General features: G+C 44.6%; 1 protein-coding gene across 3 annotated transcripts in view; it reads right to left on the minus strand.

Moving 5' to 3' along the window:
- The window catches only part of LOC121610373 (low-density lipoprotein receptor class A domain-containing protein 4-like), a 202,762-nt gene that overhangs the window by 36,106 nt on the left and 146,674 nt on the right, over positions 1-19,982 (minus strand). The window contains exon 1 of one of the 3 annotated variants that reach the window (XM_041942426.1): positions 2,764-3,135. The exons of the other annotated variants lie outside the window; for them this stretch is intronic. Coding sequence (XP_041798360.1) covers positions 2,764-2,857 — 94 coding nt within the window. The 5' untranslated portion in view covers positions 2,858-3,135. Of the gene's footprint in view, positions 1-2,763; positions 3,136-19,982 lie in introns of those variants that run through there. 3 annotated transcript variants of the gene reach the window in all.

Here is a 19,982-nt window from a genome sequence, read left to right on the forward strand (position 1 = left end):
TTAAACTTCTATCTGATCAAAGACGAAACAGGGCTATGAATCCAAACAGTCTTTAAACTGCAGGGGGACAGTTTGGGGTACTTGGTGCTTTGGACACATTTTGATCTTACCAAACTCTACCGAGGATCAAAACCCATCCCTATTCATTTATTTCTCTCTTTAATAATCTATCAGGGACAAAAACCTTACAACAACAAACGCCTCTTTTCCCCACTGCTTGTGTTTGTCTAGCACTGTCAGTTACTAACCTGCCATGAACTGAGTCATAAAATCCTCACTTTCTCTGGAATTCTCATGATCGCCAGTGCACTTTCACTTTGTTCAAGAATCCATATTACAAAACAAACCACTGCACCTCTATCAAGATGATGTCTCTTGATTGAAGAAAGAAAGGGGTGTTTGCATTAGATACAAGTGAAATGACCTCACGCAGTGGGCACATAGTACTTCTCTACTTGCTTAAGAAAGACAGGGCTGATAGGAGTAAGAGTCAATACTAGATTAAATGACTTAAGAGTGGAAAATGTTTGCAGAGGACCTTCCTATGGTGTCACCCTGCAGGGACTATACCTTCACACAGAACTCTGACTCTATGAAATTAGATTTGTGTGGATAATAGCTCGTTTAAAATGTCACCTGAAAAAAGTGACAGTGAACTGTAGGTTAAAGCTTAAGAATATGCACATGCACGGCACGTCTGTATGAAGCAGCGGTGTGACCTCGGGACTTTAGAATATCTCAGGACTTTATAATACCACACCTACAATTTCAGATAACTGCATGACACACTGAATCCTAGCACAGAAACAGCGAGAGACTAACACTTGTTAAAGGTCTCTGCCTTTCAAATCCTACATGTGAATCCCAGTGTGTAGGCAGAGGTTCGATTCCTGGCCGTGAAACACTGTCTGCGCTGTGATCCCTCTATGTTAGCAGTCCCTTTCAATTTTCCTCCTCGTCTGAATAAAGAGGAAACACACCAGTGAGACCGCCCGCTCCGCTTAAAAAAAAAAAAAAGAAGAAGAAGAAAAAAAGGCAGACTGTAGCTCTTTTCTTCAGCCAGAGAAATCATCAAAGCATGGGCTACATTATTCAGCCTTGCCGAGTCTGCATGACAACACAGCCGACAAACAAGAGCTCTTTTCAAACCAGACGGCCACTACAGTAGGACACAGCTATTTCAAACCACTTGTGAATGGAGCTCCCTCCAACTGGTGAGACGTTCGGATGAGACACCAGGCCAGCAGTTATTTGGTACCAAACTCGGATGCATGCATAACGTTAAACATGCTGCAACTATCAATCGGCACAGCTATTTGACTTTTTTTTTTTTTTTTTTTGCAGCTCTGCTTGTCTGAGGCAGTTTTGCTGGATTATCTAATTAGGCTCTCTCTGCTGTATCAGTGCGTCTGTGGATGCACCAGTTGATGCCTGACTATGTGTGTTCTTCCTGGCTAGCGATGCGATGATGCCACAGAAAAACGAATGGTGGAACACCAGTCCATCTGCCAGACGAACGCACACACATCCACACACTTCTTGGTTACAACGTGGCGTCAGCACAGCCACGCTCTGCTGCCAAATCTGAATCTAATATCCAGCGTTCACCTCACGTTGCCCAGGCTTGGCCTCGGCCCCAAATGGAAATTACACTGTAACTCTGTCCGTCCGTCTGTAGCTTGTCTGTGTGTCCACATGCCTGTCTGTCAATGTCTGCCTGTCTAGCTTCGGATGCGTCTGTCCGCGTTTCTGTTTATATCTCTGTCGGTACTTGTCTGGCTGCCTGGTTATGAATCTACCCGCCTGTCTGCATGTCTGCTATGTGCCCGTGTCCTGTTTATTTGTCTTTGTCTGTCTGTCTGCAGATGTGTCAGACTGGATACACACACTGTCTGGCTGTCCACTGCATTTCTGCCTGCCTGCCTGCCTGCCTGCCTGCATGTGTCTGCTCCCCTGTGCGTCTGTCTCGGCTTCAGTCATAAAGAGGAACATCTGCAGTGGATCTAGCAGGCAGCAGCATTAGGGCAGAGCTGATAATGATAGTTTCTCTCTGGGCTGCTCAGAAGGCAGACAGACATAACATACCATTCCAGCGTTTCCTGTCTCTGCTGACAGGCAAACTATTTAACCCTCTGTGGTGATCCCTCACAGCATATGTACAGGCCTTTAAGGCGCAATAATATAAAACCCTCTGTGGCAGAAAACATCCAAAATAAAGCAGGAAACTTAAAATGAGCAGAAGCAGGTGAGGGAAACTCACAGAACAAGAGCTCTTGTTGAAAAGAAATGACAGTAAATCTGGAATACATTCAAAAGCTGAATTATGAGTCTGTACACCGCTAATGCTACGCGACTATGACTCCAGAATTTTTCACTGTAAGCTAACTGTTGAGTGCTACATGTACTGTTGATGGATACTACAAGAGCTCAAACACAACATAAAGTGGGACAGGACCACTATAAAGTCAATATTGTGTTCTACAGACAGACTTTCAGTCAAATTAAGAAAACAACACACATTAGAGATACGAGGGGGCAGTCTGAAGTTTCTATAGGACAGGGCAGACAGTAAGTCCCTACAGAAGCACGCTGTAAAAGGTCGGCAGCGAGCTAACAGCAGATGTGGCTGACCGTCTTGGATGAACACTTGGTCTGATTTGTTGTCCTTCTGTTGCCACTCCGAAGTCCACATAAAACGGATTAGGCACCAAGGTCTCTCGGTAGGATTTTAAGGTAAGGAGGAACGCAACTAATGCTACTCACATATCTCCATTCCCTGTGGCTGGGAAGCGGTGCAGTTGCAGGAGCAGGTGACATTGGAGTTGCCGGGGCCGCCAGGGGCCGTTAGGTTTTGCATGGGGCTGGGCAGACCGGGACACCGCTCCGGGGAGAGAGCCGCCGCCACCGTCGGGGCCCCGCGACGGGAAAACAACAAAAAACTTCCAGGCAGCGGCAGCTGAGTGCGCCGCTACGAGTAACTCCCGACAGTTTCGCACTTATTTTCCACGGTTTTTCTCACGCCATATTTGAGTCGGAGCGGCTCGGACAGTCTATTAGGAGGACATCTGGGGACGAACCATTGCCCGTGGCCAACGCATTCTATAGTTTTTTTCCGTTCCTTCCTTCGCCACTGAGAGCAGCTGTCCCTCCTCTACTAGAGCAGAGCAGACCGAGCGGGCTCAAACCCCGCCCATACACTGACAGACTGGCACTCCGGCCAATCAGAAGGCTCCACAGGAGGGACAGACAGAGGGAAAGAACGATGCTGCCTTCAAGAGCGCACAGGAAAAACACAATTCTGCCTTCAACCGACCAAAGACGCGATAAAATGCCATATACTCTTAAACTCTCCGGTAAAATACATCCTCGATATACTATGACACATGCGTAAGGGCGCATGAGTAAAAACGTGATCCCACTCAACCACATTTTGTGCTGATGATATGAAAAAGCAGGTTATATGATGCAAATTGGAGATCCACATCTGACTTTGTGACATAGGTCATATAAACAGACGTTTAGACAAATTTTGTCCATCTATCTGTTCTGTAATCATTTGTTTTATTCATCTGACAACCAAAAAACATGCTAAAAGTCTCTCCAAAATACTGTCATTAAATGAGTAAAATAGTGTTTTGTTTATGCAGGAGCCCTGTCTCAGTGCTGTCTAGTACCAGAGGTTAATATTCATAAAGGCCCTTGTATGTATTAGCTACAGAATGCATTAACTGGCTATCATGCTGCCCAGCCTTTCAGAAATGTATACAGCTGAGAGTGCTGCACTTGTTTTGCCATTACAGTTAAGTCTGAAGTCATTAAGGACCAAAACTACTAAAGAGACAAGTAAGTTAGAGTCAGCGATATTATTTGCGTTGTGCAAGATAAGTTATGGCACTTGATATCAAAATAACACTACTGTTACAAGGTCCATGCTATTATTTCTCACTAAAAGCACCTGGATGTTCATTGACATACATATTCATCATTAGGATCGAGAACTGTACGAGGAGGACTTGAAGGCAGCAATGGAAAGGGGATGGGACAGGGGTTGTGTGTGTGCGTGTGTCTGGGTTACAAGGGGGTTGGTGCGCATGTGTGTGTGTGTGTGTGTGTGTGTGTGTGTGCATGTGTGTGTGTGTGTTGGAGGGGGTGGGGGATCTGACCTGACTCAGAAAGCTAGCAGACGGCCGGGTCGTGGTTGACAATGGCTGTGGAGAGCGGAGCAGGGGAGAGGATGAGGGGGGGAGGGAGGGGGGAGGCAAGGCCTGGACTGGTCGGTCTGGTGTGTTATTTGGGGAGGGTGGGGAGAGCGCTTCGAGTTTCACTCCCTTGTTACGGCGGGCCACAGCCAATGGAGACGGCTCTTTGAAGGGGCTAACCTTGAGGTGACCCCCCGCGCCAGTCTTGTGGTTCAGGGGCACATGTGCAGCAGAGAAGCATTTCCCCCACCTCCCCTTCCACACCAACACACCCCCTCTGAAGCTAACCAACAGTGCAACCCTCCCACCCAACACACACAAACACAGTCTAGCAGGACCGTCTGCAGTCTATAAATAAACTAGGCTGTTCAAACCTGAGAGAAGCTCTGAATGCCACTCTTGACCAGCAGGTTCCCAAACTGTGGTCTAGGCACCATAACAGGTCAGTGAAGAGCTTTCAGGTGGTCCTCCAACAGAGCAGGTATGGTTTGATTTTACTTGATCTATGCACAGGACAAAGAGAATAATGCAGGGATGACTCCTGAGATCAGAGGCCTGCTCTCTTGCAGCCCACTTCTGCAGCAAACCGTAAAGTTTTTTTTCTGATACATTGGAGAAATCTCATCATATACAGACTGAAAACTGTTTGGGAAATGCCTGCTCTAGGGGGGTTTACCATTTCAATTCTGAAAACACCAGTAACCAAAGGCAATAAAAATGGCCCTCTGTGAAGGAAAATAAGTAAATGGGAAAAGCAAAGACCTCCAACAGATGTTCAGCATTAAGTGCCGCATCACTAGCCAAGTTCTATATCCAATCATGCAAAAATATGTTCCTTGACGGCTTCCAATGAATCCCACACTGCTCAATGAGCGAAGTGACACTTTTGTAAGGGGAGAAAAAATAGACGCGTGACCCTGACGCAATTTACAAACGCCTGGCAGCTGTCATAATTTTATTGAAGCAACAAATCGCGGCGCTGCTGTCTCGTCAGCTAAAGCCTCAATATCAATTGAGACACTGAGGAGAGTTCTTTTCTGCCTTGATGTGAGGTCATCAGAGTGTCCTCAGACACACACGCACATATAAAAGCATGCTCCAGACATGTACGCACACCCCAGACAAGCTCTCTTATACAGACACACATCGATTCTCCCTCTCGCAGCCCACCTCCATCCACTCACAAACACCCCACCACCAAAAAACACTCAGACAGACACACACACATACACAGTCTGTCTGGAGCGTCAATTTAGTCCCCCGGGGAGCACGCAGGGTGACACCACTAACAGGCCAGACCAGACTAGACAGCCAGCAGACAGATAAATACTAGGCACGGCTGAATACCAAATGCACTCTAGTCTACCAGCTCCCCTACCATCCCCCCCTGACTGCAGTCTGTGCGCGCACACGCCCACACACACACGCACACACACACACACGCAGCACACACACACACACGCAGCACACATAGCCTCTCTGTGTCTCTCTCGGGAAACGTCTGTCTCATCGTGTATTTGAGGAATACCAACTTTAGGTTGATAGGTTTATCACGCCTGGCACGTGTGCATGTGTCTATTTTAGGAACTTTGCATGGGGATTTCCTGCTTACACAGGGGTTTCATGCTCATTCAGGAGTTCACCGAGTGTTACTGCTGCTGCTGTTTGTGGCCGTTTGAATCAAAGCATGACGTGCCCATGTTATGCCTAAAAGATATTAAATGAAGGCAGGAGAGTAAAACACCACCACCATGTGTCTGTGCACAACCAGCACGACTGATGACATTAGCACTCCGGCTTCATTTGAAGCCACGGGAAGCCTGTTGTGCATGTGTGTGCGCGCATGTGTGTGTTCAGATGTACAGTATATTTGAAGATAACGTTTAAGAAGACGTTTCATGTCTGTATTTTCACCATATGCAGCAGATGGATGACAGAAACGATAAAAAACAGTTTCACTCAAGTATTCTCTTATCGGCCACAGATGCTTGGAAGTTTAGATGTCTGTGATGAGACTGAACACATCAGAGGTGTGATCAGGCTGATACTGAAAGAAGCAGCACCGTAAAGGGCTCAGTGGATGATAGGTCCACTCCTCTCCTCCCTAAAAAAAAACATGATACCCAGAGCAACTTCTCCATCTGAGCTTGTATGATGCTGACAGAGACACTACTTCATAGCGCCATCTTGTGGCTCAGCTAGGAAAAGGTCTGTTTTATGCAGCATCCCAAACATGGACTGGAAAAGCTGTTCCACTTCTCTGGTGTCTGCTTCAGTTCTCCTTGAGTCTCTTCTCTGTCACTCCATTACTTCTGAAACCAAAGCCGTCTCCCGGGCACAGGTTTAAGCTTTGAATCAATTACGACTCGTCTTCATCAGAAACCACAAGGGAACACGGAGGAGGACACAAATGAAAGAGTCCGTTCCTGCAGCTTATTTTATAGAGATGTGCTCTGTTCTTGCCCAGAGACTGCAAGGCTGCGTGAGTATTTTAAATTCACACTGAGCACAAGTTTGATGTGAATCATTGAGTGTTGTTTGAAAAAATGCTAAATATAACTGCTTTCCTGTGTGGAAAGGACATTTAAATGGGTAAAAATATGTGGACACCTCTGTTAGTGTACATTTGTGTTCTTTTGGTCTGGGGCTGTTTCATATTTGGGGCTTAGCACCTTAAATCCAGTGCCGGAAATCTTAATGCCACAGCATACAATGATATTTTAGACAATAGTGTGGCTCCAATTAAGCAGCAACACATTGCTTTAAAGGGAAACTCCACTGATTTTACACCAGTTTTCACCATCTGCTGGTCATGGGAACGGTAAGCTGTGAAGGAAGTGATCTATAAGTATATATATATGTGTGTGTATATATATATATATACTTATATATACATATATTTCTGACATTTGAGGTCCATTAATAACGCTCAAAATCTTTGATGTCTTGGTGACGTTCCCTTGTGACAGTAAAAAGAGGAACACATATGAAGAGCATGACCTGCTGTCAGTCACAGGAGTCTGATTTCCCCATGTGCTTCCATGTAGCGATGATGATGCTGCATGATGACATCAACAGAACTGTCCAATGAATGAGATAGCTGTCCTCATGATCTGTGTGTAATAAGTCAGTGTGAAAATGAACCAGACCATAACAAAAGGGCAAAAATCTGTCTTCTTTCTCTCTTGGTCTGGACCAAAACGAATCAAACTATCAGAGTGAAATAGTTTTCCCAGTTTGGTGTGGAAGAACTTGACTGGCCTGCACAGAGTCATGACCTAAACCCCATCCAACACCTCTGGGGAGAATTAGAGCACCAACTGCAAGCTGGACCTTGTCACCCCACATCAACGCCACCCCGCGCTAATGCTCTTATGGCTGAATGGGAGCGAGAGCGAAACGCACATCACATTGAGGTGCAAGGCTATTGAAAATCAGCATTAAAAACGCCAGCGCTCTGACTCCAAACCACAAAGTGATTTATTTAAGCAATGTTCCTCGATATATGTTTCTCGCCGCCTGCTTGGTTCCTGCATACTTCTTTAATACTACTAAATTGATTAATGGGGAGGTGGTATTTAAAAGCAGAATGGGTGTCTAATGGCTGATGGATGGAGCCCATCCCTGCAGCCAGGCCTTCCCAGAGGAACAAGAGGCTCGACAATCACACATGGCTGTAAGGTGTTGGGTGCCCACATACTTTTGGTCTTCTAGTTAACAAGGTTTAAGACAAAGGGAGAAAAGATTAGCACAAACTGTCAGATTACAAATGTTTCACGAACACCATGCACAATAAACAACGTGCAACACTGTGCATCTACACAATGCACTTAAAGCCAGTGTATAAACTCCAGTAAAGCAGTTTCTATCCTGCATCACTCATGCCTGTTTATCCAAAAAAAATTCCTCCTGTGGGTGCAGCTGCTATCATGGGACTCGTGTGATGAAAGTACTTGCGCATGATGATGATCCATTCTGACTCTGGCATAACATTTTCAGTCAGACTAATAACTCGAAACACCCCGTGACTTCTGTGTGGAGTCAGTATTACTGAACACCATCCCAAATGTCAGAACAAAAGATGGATATGACTCAGCCTTAATACCAAGGCTGAATGGGATTCATGAATTAACCGCAATGCATCTCACCAGCTGACAAAAGCTGGAGAGCGAGCGAGAGGGGGAAGAGAGAGAGAGAGAGCGAGTGAAAGTGTGTGTTTGCTTAGGCATCGACTGTAGCTCGGCGTCTTCAGCGGAGCGCTAAGTAACAGAAAGGCCACTCCAGACAGTCAGATTGCAGAGTAGCGAGTTGCTTTCAATAAAAGCGTCTGGCATGCCACATCATATTTGCTGCTTCCTGCCCTTGTCTGGCTGCAGTGCCGTGTCATATCCTGTCCGCACAGGTGCACCAGCTGTCTGGTTTCCCACCCCTGTCATTTCTATACACACATACACACACACCCCACTTCCACCCCTGTCATTTCAAAAACCACCCCTCCCTGCCTCCCTTACTGCCGCAGGCACCACTGCAATGACACCACAGCGCTCACTGGAAAGTTGTGTGTGTGCCGGAGACAGAGAGGAGAAGAGAAAGAGAAGAGAGGATGACAGACAGGCAGATAGAGAGTGTGTGTGTCTAAGTTTGGGTTTGAATGAGAGAAAGACAGATTGGAGACGACAGATCGAGAAAGAGATAGACGGAGCCGGAGGTGGAGGATACTTGACTGAGGGAATGAATAAATGACGAGAGGAGAAGAGAAGAAGAAAACAGGAGAGAAGAGAAGAGAAGAGAAGAGAAGAGAAGAGAAGAGAAGAGAAGAGAAGAGAAGAGAAGAAAAGAGAAGAGAAGAAATAGAGTGAAAGCAGAAGCCAGTGAGTCGGGGAGAGAGGGACCCAGAGACACAGACAGAGAGAAAGAGTAGATAATCAGCAGGTATTGAGCTCTTTTCACCCCTGCGGTAGGGCCCTGCTGAGCATTGTAATGGGCTGTCTGCCCAGCTGGGCCGATGAGCTCATGTCTGGCTTTAATGCCAATCTCCTCAACTGGCACACGGATCGGCGGGGCGAGCGCAGACGCAACGCCGCAACGCCGCCGCTCTACTGCTGCCGCCAGAAGAAGGACGGGGCACGGCGGAGAGAGGGAAAGAAAGGCGAGGAAAAGAGAAAGAAAAGTGGCGGAGGGAGTCAGGGAGGGCGAAGGTGTGTTTGTGTGTCTGGGCGTGTGTGTCCCGTCAGCCACTTCCGTCACAACACTGATAAGAGCCTCGAACCAGACGGCAATAATCACATAGCCAGTGAGACAGACAGCGGCTATAAATGTGTGTGTGTGTGTGTGTGAGTGAGTGTGTGTAAAAATGAGCGAAGGAGAGATGAGGGAGAGCAAGACAGAGAGAGAGTGTGTGTGTGTGTGTGTGTGTGTGTGTGTGTGTGTTGTTTAATGCAGTCATAAACAGCAGTGATTACAGAGTGTGGACGGTGCAGGTTACAGCCTCACGCTGTTAAGAGTTCATACATATAGTTAGAGGCGCAGGCGCACACACACACACACACACACACACACCCATTACTCAAACATGATACTAGAATACATAAGCATACATATATGCATACCTATGCAAGCATACACCCAAACATACATTGTTCCCTGATCTTCAGACGCTCAGCAGAGAGTACAGACAGTGTACTTGCTCAGAAAGTAAATATTCAGTATTGGGCCACAGTGTTTCAATGGTTTGCCTTTTCCATTGTCTTTTTTCTTTAAAACGTACAGACGCATTGTCATTATTACAATAAAAGTGTTTGCCTTTACTCAATGTGACGGCTGTTCTCACTGCAGGCATTTCACAGCAAGCACCATGCATCACTCTCTTATCCCCAGGTTTTCTGCTCAGACAGTGATCACTGCACACTGAGTAAACCATAGCCTCACAACACAACCGTGTTGAATTTAATCTGCATCTAAAACAAAGACGCAAGTAAAACATGGAGGAGGGAAAAGGAAAGCTGAATATCCCCTTTAGCACTGTTTTAAAGTGAGTGTTAAGAACCTGGTACAGAGTTACAAATAGTGACTGACTAGACAGTGGTGGAACACATTCAATATAAACCAGCTGCAGTTGGCCAGTTAGGGCCAGCTTTAATAGATACAGCATTACTTTTTATCGATTTAAATACATACAATGAAAACGGCCTGAATCCCCAGAGGATGAATCCTACCTACTTTGGTGATCCCCTTCCTTTGGTGCCACCATGAGGTTGGAGTTTGTGGTTTTCAGCTACATACCATGACACCTATTGGATGGATTATCATTACATTTGGTTCAGACGTTGTCATGCTCCTCTGAGGATGAACTGTTACTGTTGTTTGGGGATCCAGTAACTTTCTGTTTGGCACTACCATCAGTTTAAAATTTCATTTTCACTGTCCAGTGCTTTGGTTTATGAAATACTGACATGATGACATAATGACATTTCCATCAGCCTCAGATGTGCTTTGTGATTAGTGCTAATTAGCAAACGTTAGCAAGCTAACTCTTACTTGCAATGGCCAATATTTGAAACATTATATATGCTAAAAATAAGCTTTACTGTGAGCATGTTAGCATGATGACATTAGCATTTAGCTGAAAGCATAAGATAAAAACAGACCTTTTTCCCTGTATGATACTGTGTCTAGACTAACTCTCCTCTATTTGCAGATGTAACAGCTGCTAAATACAGTATGTTGTACGTATAGTATGTTCTGTGATGTGTGAATAACTACATAAATTACTTGGTGGCTCAAACTCAATGTAATTGAAGCCGGTAGAAGTCATTATTTTAAGGAAAAATTTGTTTTCTTACAACTTGGGGCTTTCTGTCATCGTTATGGAGATCAGTTATATCATTTATGACAACATTGTTCTCACCAAAGTAATTGCTGAGATCTGGGAACAAGGCGACATCGCTACAACAAAGGGCACAAAATATGAGCACTCAGATGATCAGACAGGTTGTAAGCCAGCCAACAGTTGATCCAGATGATCTAAACCATCTACTTGAAGGTAAAACAAAGTGGCTGCACCTGAAATGTCGGTGGTAATGACTCATTGCAGAGGAATCTGTAAACTGTGATGGATGTTTGGGTGATACATTTACCATTCACCTTTGTTTTCTCCTCCACACCTGTGAGATCACTCGTGTTTTTTGACCTTGTCTTTTCTTTGAGCGATGTTGCTGCTTGATGAGTACAATGGTAATGTTACGAAGAGGTACGGCAACAAAAACTACAAAAATAAGTCCCAAGGTACAATAAACTCGAAGAAAAGTATCATCTGCGATCAATGCCAACACTGACGCACCAGACTTTATGAAAACCTGAGTCAAATTCAACCCAACACAGGGATCCAGATCACTTTCCACCTGTTCACCATCTTGGATCATGCTTGAACAAATTACCGTCAGCCATAACTGATTTAAAAACAACACTGAAAAACACATTGTTACCCAAAAACGGTGTCAACTGACAGTTAGAGTCACATTAATATGTTGTTGTCTGTCTACATGTTCACCACCAGTCACATGGTTATCAGCCTGTGATCTTCTTCCACTTCACCTTGACTCCTGCACCTCTGCCCCTCCCATACCCTCTCTTACTGATCACTCACAAACATACGGGATACGTTATGATGTCCAGTTCCACTATCAATTTGTTTTATCACATTTCCCTACTTTAAAGAGGCTAATTATTTTCAGCTTTTCTCACTTAAACACTCTCACTTTGTGGGCGATGCATTGGAGTTTGTATTCCAGCAAACCAAATGCTGCAATGACACCCAAAAGCAACATAATTAGCTGTGTTCAGCCTTTAGATTTCATGCCATTAAATTTGTTGAAACACTGCCTGATCCAAAGTTATTTGGATGTTTTGTAAAGACTAATTTAACTTTGATTGAAAGGACTAATTAGGATCGTTGGCCCCATTTCTGTTTTTTGTTGTTTTTTTTTGCTTTTGTTTTTGTTAGGTGGAACAGAATGTAGCCAAATTCTTCCACTACTGTTAAGTGAATTCAGGATTCACCAAATGATTGTCAAGTTTAATCTCTGCCCTGGTTGTTTGTTTCACATTTCCATGTCGTGAAATCTCCAGAAGAACGACTTGAGCAGCCGTCTCAGCTGAGGCATTATGGGTTTCACATATCATCTCTTACATACATTCGAGAATGTCAAAACATAAGCTGCCGACTGCGAGGGCAGCAGGTTTGGAACAGATGGACGCTCATATGAACAAGTTGCAGCGATCCAAACACTCCAAGCACTCCTCCTCTCTGCCTGCCTGGCCACGCCACACAAAATGCTATAGCTCCCATATTGGGGAATATAATGAAAACATTACATTAGGTGAGAGATGCTGCGCTCGGAGCAAGGGCTGACAGATGGATGGTGGTGGGAACATGCTGCAGCACCCCAGACCTGCTACCACCCTGGCAGAACTTAGCGACACGCGGGTTAGCGCGACCGGCGAGCTAATGCTGCCTACACTAACACAGCTGCTTCTGCCTGCACTGCTTGCATTTTACATCCTTATATGTTATCGTACCGCATAGCTTTGTTAGCTCCCAGGTTGACTCACTCCCACCGTACAGCTTGTAAACAGCACAGCCCGCGACAGCTTGTACCAGCCCAGCCAGCGTTCCCCACAGTCTGCCTCGTTGCCATCCGTAGCTCTGTAGCAGGACCAGGGAGTTAACAGCTTGTACCAGGCCAGCGAGCGTCCTTGCTCACAGCTTGCATTGCTAGCGGAGCCCCCCCAGCTTCCTTTTACAGTAGTAGTAAGCGGGACTACAGGGAGTCAACAGATCACCCCACAACAGCTTGTAACCGCAGCGTTCACTGCTGAGGTGCTAAAACCAAAGGCAAGGCTACACAACAACATTAACACTGCATCAGTCAGCGGTTGTATCATTTGTGGTGGATAAAATTTCTGACAGGGTGGAATTAGCAGCAGAAATGGTGATTATTTGATCCGTACCTCCATATGTGAGGAATACTGACAGATGTTGTCATGCCGGGCCATAACCTGAAGACTCTGTAACGTCTGATTCACAGCAGAAATATGCAGATATCCTGAATATTTTATGAATTTCCCATATTTATTCATTTATTTTTGTGCCTAAACCTTGTAGTGGTGATTGAGCATGAAAGAGAGATAAGTAATAACGACACATTTAAATCCGTGGTGACAATAAGATTATTGTTCGTGAGACAACGTTATGTCAGAACACCCACACACATTGTTTTCTATGTTAGACCACATACTGACGGGGTCTTGAGGCATGTCATTGCGGGTTGGCGTCTGGGCCTGTCAGGATGTGCCGCTGTCCAGTCCACTTCCCAGCATCGCTGTGCATCAGCTCTGAACCCCGGACTGACACATTCTACGCACTGTACCCTGACTTCCTCTTCTTCTTCTGCTGTAGGTGTGTCCAGTGTGGGCTACATACTGTTCTAACAATCCTGTATCCCAGAAATGACATTTATACACACCTCATCTGCAACAGCAAATACATTTTGAAGGAAATGTAGAGATGCCTGGGTCAGGTTATCTAGTGACGTAATGAGGAAATGATTTTCATTTGTTTTCTGCCAAAATATCTGATCTTTTGATTATCCACACCACCCACTCATAGCAACTAAAGCATGGTTAACACGCTGGTTGTGTTTTAGCAATCAGCGCTTGGTTAAGGCTAGGAAAAGATGGTGGTCATGGTTTAACATAGAAAAAGTGACTTGAAACACAAGACACAAGGTGTTCATTATCATTTCACTGAGATGGGGGGTGGCAGAAGATTGTTGGAGCCCCCTCCTCCTCCCATTGCATATGCATAATAAGGTCCTCAGGTGCTACTCAATCAACAGTTCCCCAACCCACCCCACCCTCTCAGTGTGTGCCACCCCCTATGAAATATTTCTGGGGGTGCCAGAAAATATATCCTTCCTCTGGTTTTCCGCCCTGGTTTTCAGTCCCTGTTCCTGCTTAAATCATGTCTGACAGCTGCGTTTTCATCTGTAGATACAGAACACGTAAAATGAATCTGATCTCTGAGCAGGAAGAAAAGAGTGACACAATCCAGACGGTCAGCAACAGAGTTGGAGATATTTGGCAATGGCCTGGAAAATGATTTCAGTACTGATTTAGTCAAAGTTCTCTGATTCTCTGTGTGTGTGTGTGTGTGCATGCTTGTTGTCTGCCCAGTGACACCCAGTGAGAGGCTGCTTCCTCAGAGAGTGATTGGTTTGCTGGCGAGACAGTCTGTCTGTGCAGGTGGGAGTGCTGCCCATGTCATCATTTCATTTTCTGTCTGCTTTCACGACCATCCAATTCCTGTCATTCACGATTTTCAAAGTAGCTAATCAAGCTCTCCTCTCTGCCACCTCCATGTTCCCTGTTTTATGTTTTCCTTGTTTTCACTGAGATCCATGGCTCTTTTTTTTGTTTTTATCCCTTCTTGCAACAGAGCATTTTCAGGTTTTAGAAAGGCAGGTTTAAAACATGTGAAGACGTGTTCAATAAAACTTCAGACTGATTTCCAATTTACTACGAAAACACTGAAACAAAGCTGTCAGATTCTGTCACACTGAACCCAATGAAAGTTCTTAAACTATACACAGGCACCTGTGTAAGAAGTAAGAGCAATGGGCAATAAGTACACAACGTGGCTCAGGACACACACTGAATATTGTTGCATGCTACATATGTGTACTCATAACCTGACTGTGTATTAATCTGGATATGAGACTGCTGGAAAAAACACAAATCCTTTTTTAATTAAGCAGTAAGAGGAGGGAGTGTTAAACCCAGCTGTCCAGTGCTGTCTGACAGTTCAGTCTGACCTACTGTAACACTCACAGCACTGTGTGTCCAACTAATGACCAAGCATAGCAGTTTTCAAAGAGCTTCAAGAGAGAGAGTAACCTGATAGACTGTCTCGGTTTGTTGTAGCGATCTAAAATATGTGCCAAGTGTGAGAGATGAAAGCCTCAATAAAAGTAACTAAATTACTTTACTGATTACTTTCACCAAAAAGTAATACACGACTGTGATAAGTTGCCTTTAAATGTCTACTTCTTGCTCTGTTGGTGTTTGTAATGTGCGTGTTGAGAACATGCTGGTTTCTGTTGGCAGTCGTCATTTTTGTGCTGGTTTATCGTTTTAGTGAGGTGGCTGTTTGTTACATTTTGACACCGGCTATATTTTACTGATGAATGATGATTATTACATTCCGGCATAACAGATGTGTTATTGAATTTTAAAAAGTAATTAGTTATGTTTGAAAATAGCGGGAGGTTGGACATTGTAGTCTGTTGTAATTTGTGTTGCTTACTAAAACTTAGTAAGTAAATCAGCAGTATAAAGTACCACATGAAAGGCTTTGGCATGAGTGTAATCGACAGTGCCACTGTCAGGTAATAATGTCTGCACTGTACACCTGCATGAATATGATTGGACCTTACTAGTAAGGCGGCTGTGATTGAGCCAATCATTGGAGCATACTGCAGCTGATGCCGATCAGCCATTACAAGCTTGACTTCAGTGCTCTATCACACTGTTCTTCATTAAGTCCAAATTCATTCTACATGGTGCGAAATCAGGTGGGTTTTTTTTAAGTTTTGAATAGAAATTGTAATCTTACCTGTACACAGATCCCAGATGCATCTGGTTTAAACCAGTTCCCAGAGAGTCAAATTCTCCAAACACACGTTGCTCAGAGCCTCGTCACCAAACTGCTAGATACCTTGAAAAAAATGTCATCTATATCAAACTGGCTTTGTGTTTGCAAGAGCCCTGCGAAGTACTGTATGTCAGTCTGAACACGTTTCAGCCGCGTGTGTCATCTGTGTTCACTGGCTGTGAACGTTCCCGAAATGCTGTTGTCTTTACTAAACCCAAAGAAATACAGACCAAGTGAAGTTAGGTTTGAGATTCTGTTCAGTTTTCTTCGCCCACTCTATCTCTCTCTTTGTTTCTATTTCCACAGCTGGCCTTAGCTGCAGCTATGCTTTATTATTTGTCGTATTCGTTGGCTGTTTGGAACAAATAAACAGGGTGTGCAAAAACAGCAGCAGTCCAATTTGCACAAATGAAGCAAGGCCAGAATTCAAGGAAGTATTTTAGATTAAGCAACCGCAGAATTCTCTTCTTCAATCACAATGCCTGTTTGTAACTACATGCCGTATGATATATCTTCATTTAGCCCTTAAATTCAGGGGCCTTGCAAGTCTTTTTGACCCTTTCGACCAATTAACTCCAGCTGCTGAGGAGCCACAGGAAATAAGTAGGAAGCCCCTGTTGTGTTTTCTGTTTTCTCACTACTGCATTTAACCATGAAGGCCATGCAATTTAGTCAAGTAACAGATTTTAAGAAATGAATATATTTGTTAGAGACATAATTTTGACACTCAAGCACGTAGCCTTTGTGTTGTTTGTTTTGTGGATGACTGAATGGATACAAAGGATGTGCAGTGGCGGAAAGGGAGACTCCAGCATCCAAAGCAATGGCAATCTACTCAGTGTTTAATGCTACCTTCTTTCCCTTGTTGGGAGGCTCTATCAATTTTTTTTAGACCATACTGGAACCTGAACCACATATGCTGTAACGGCAATAACATAAGTGCAAAGAGGAAGAAGAAAGTGTAGAAGAAATGTCTGCCCCTCATTCTGATGACTTCAGAAGCAACCAGTGCTACGCACAAATTGATTCGTGTGTGGCCGACAGGTGAATGGTTCCTAGAAAAGTTCCTGCTGTTAAATCTGGCCATCTTTAACACAAATCATGAGGTTTTCTCTTTTCTCTCTCGGTTCAGGACCAGTTTGTTTTGCTAAGCAGAGCCTCAACCATCAGTGAGAAAAGACCAATCTGTGTGAGTCAAACATTTAAAAACCATTTCAGCAATCAATCACGACACGATTGTTTTTGAGTCTTCCAAGTATTTTTATCTCAGATCCTCCTCCTCCTCCTCCGCCTCCTCCTCCTCCTCACTTTCCATCATCATCTTCTTCTGTCATTATTCTCGCTCTCTCTTTCTCTCTCTCAGCAGGAAAGCTCTGCCCAGTCACAGTCCAAGAACAGCTCCTTGTCCCTCCGCTGCACAAGGAAAACAACCATCCAGGCACACAGACACTCATTAACAAATAAACTCATGCTGCTAAAGTGAAAAGCATACAGGCTTACCCACACACACACGCTCTCGCACACACAGTAGCTTCAAACATGAGCATTGAGTGGCCACATTAATTACATGAGCAGTGGGGGTTTCCCTCCCTGCCATGTCCACTGTGGGCCCTGAGATATTTAATAAACCTGTCACCGCCAGGACTCCCTGCCTTAACCCAGAGCTAATGAGACACACAACCACAACACACACACACACACACACACACACACACACACACACACACAGTGGAAGTCAGGTCACAGGGGTTGGCCACTTGCAGCTGAACTGGAAGCTGGTGTGATCCCACAATGTCAGACAATCTGAGTACATCCTAACTGTCCTAATGTGTGCAGTTTTCACCCAGCTGCACGGTATACTGTTTCAAAAATGTAAAAGGGCAATTCAAAGCTGAAACGCAGCGCGCTGCTCTAACATGGTAATTCACCACAGGTCACTCTACATGAAGGCATGAGCTAGAAAACCTGGCTATCCTGTAGCATGCTAAATGCTAAATGGATGAGTGTCACACAGGCAAAAATGATGTGTTTCACATCGTCATTCAGATCATCACAATTGACTTGAAACCACAATCACTGCTGACTCATTTAATATGATTTAATGTGTTCTGACTATGTAAGATTACTGCCACTGTTTTAGCATTTATGCTAGCTAATAGTCTTCAATATGTGACTTCCTCAGTTCAGTACGCCATGTGCTCCAAACAATTGATTTAAAAAATTGTCTATTTAAATCAACTATTTGAACAGGACTTCTAGAGAATGAGTTTGTTTGAGAATTTAAGCGTTGAGTTTTGCTGTCCATCAGCTGTATCATGCTAGTTTAGCTCAGTTAGCCTGGTTCGCCAAGCTCATGTTTTGCTGCTGCCATACGAATGGAAAGCAAAAATGCGAGACGAGAGCTGAAGGATCCTTCAATGAGGCTTACATCCACTGTTTGGGAGTATTGTGGTTTCTCAGGTACTTACAGTGAAAAGAGACAAAGATTAGTGTCAAACTATGTTGACACTGTTCAACTGAAGTCTGAAGTATGTCTGTAGATACATCTCAAACATGTTGTTCAAGCAAAAACAGACTGGAAGGCAAGTCCTTCTCATTCAGGCAGATTCACAGCAAAGCAGTGTTTATTGCTGTGGATATACGACCATGATCACTGTAGAGAAGACAGGATTTAAGCATTTGGTCAAAGTGTCTGAGCCCCGCGATAATGTACTTGCACTGTAAGCACAACAACCGGGTCTGCCGATCTATTCACGCAGGTGTGTGTGTGGAATTTTATGGCCAAAAAGAGTGTTTTGTGACCTTTGACTTTTGACTGCCAAATTCCAATCCGTTCAGCTCCATGAATCCAAATGGACGTGTGTGCCAGATGTAATGAAGTTCCTTCTGGAGTTCCTGTGATATCACATTCACAAGAATTGGACGCATGAGAGGTCAGAGTGACATCTGACCTTCGACCACCAAAATCTAATCAGTCGAGCCTTGATTCCAAGTGGACCTTTGTGCCAAATTTGAAGAAATTCCCTGACGGCGCTCCTGACATATCGCGTTCACGAGAATGGGACAGACCTGAAAACGTTTTGCCTCTGGCCGCGGCTTTCACCAGCGCGTAAAAATAGGCCTTGCTTCTATTTTTAGCCTCAAGTAGCAAGTCAGCATGGAGGGGGACAGCTCTGGAATTACAAATAGGACTCAATGACACTTGATGCTTTAACTTGGGGTCCGCAATGCGTCTCAGTCACAAATGTCTGCATGTCGGGTAAAAAGTGATGTAACACACACACGCTGTGGGTTACACAAACACTGTAAGCTCCTACACACTGTACAGCAAGTCAGAGACATCGCAGTCAACCTACATCTGTCACACTCCAAAGCCCTGTGTGTACAGAGAGCTACTGCAAGCCGTGTCGGGCATCTGTGTGACTGTTCATCTGCTGGTGTGTTTGTGAGGGAGAGAATGCCAGGGAGCAAGTGTGTGTGTGAGTCTGCATCAGTCTGTGATTCAGTGTATGGACATCTACTGTGTATGAATGCAAAAGGAAGGGAATGAGGCCTGAGAGAGACGGGCAGAAAACGTGTGTGTGTGAGAGTGTATATGGGTGTGTGTGTGGGTGTGTGTGTGTGTGTGTTTGTGTGTGTTTTCACCCAGACAAGGTTTTAGAGTGATGATAGGATTAGATTAGGCTGACAGTAGCAACAAGGCCAGCGTATGTCTGAATCCTCAGCTCTGGCAATCTGGGGATTAAGGTAGAACAGAGATACACACACACACACACACACACACACACACAAACACACACACACACACACACTTGTTTTTTTTTTCACCCAAATATGTACACAGAAAAGACACACAGCGCAGTCGACTTTGTATACACACTGTCTTTCACAACCACACACACACTCCTACGTACCCAGACGTTGTATACAGGCATGGACATGCACACACAAAGCCCCTCTCTTTCTAAAGGAACACACATGAACACTCTTTAACACACTCACATACACACACACATGCAGCTGCAGCAAGACACAATAAGCTGATGAATTCTGCTTCTCTGTTTTCCTGCGAT

Source organism: Chelmon rostratus, chromosome 8 (genome assembly GCF_017976325.1).
Source record: "Chelmon rostratus isolate fCheRos1 chromosome 8, fCheRos1.pri, whole genome shotgun sequence".
NCBI lineage: Eukaryota > Metazoa > Chordata > Actinopteri > Chaetodontiformes > Chaetodontidae > Chelmon > Chelmon rostratus.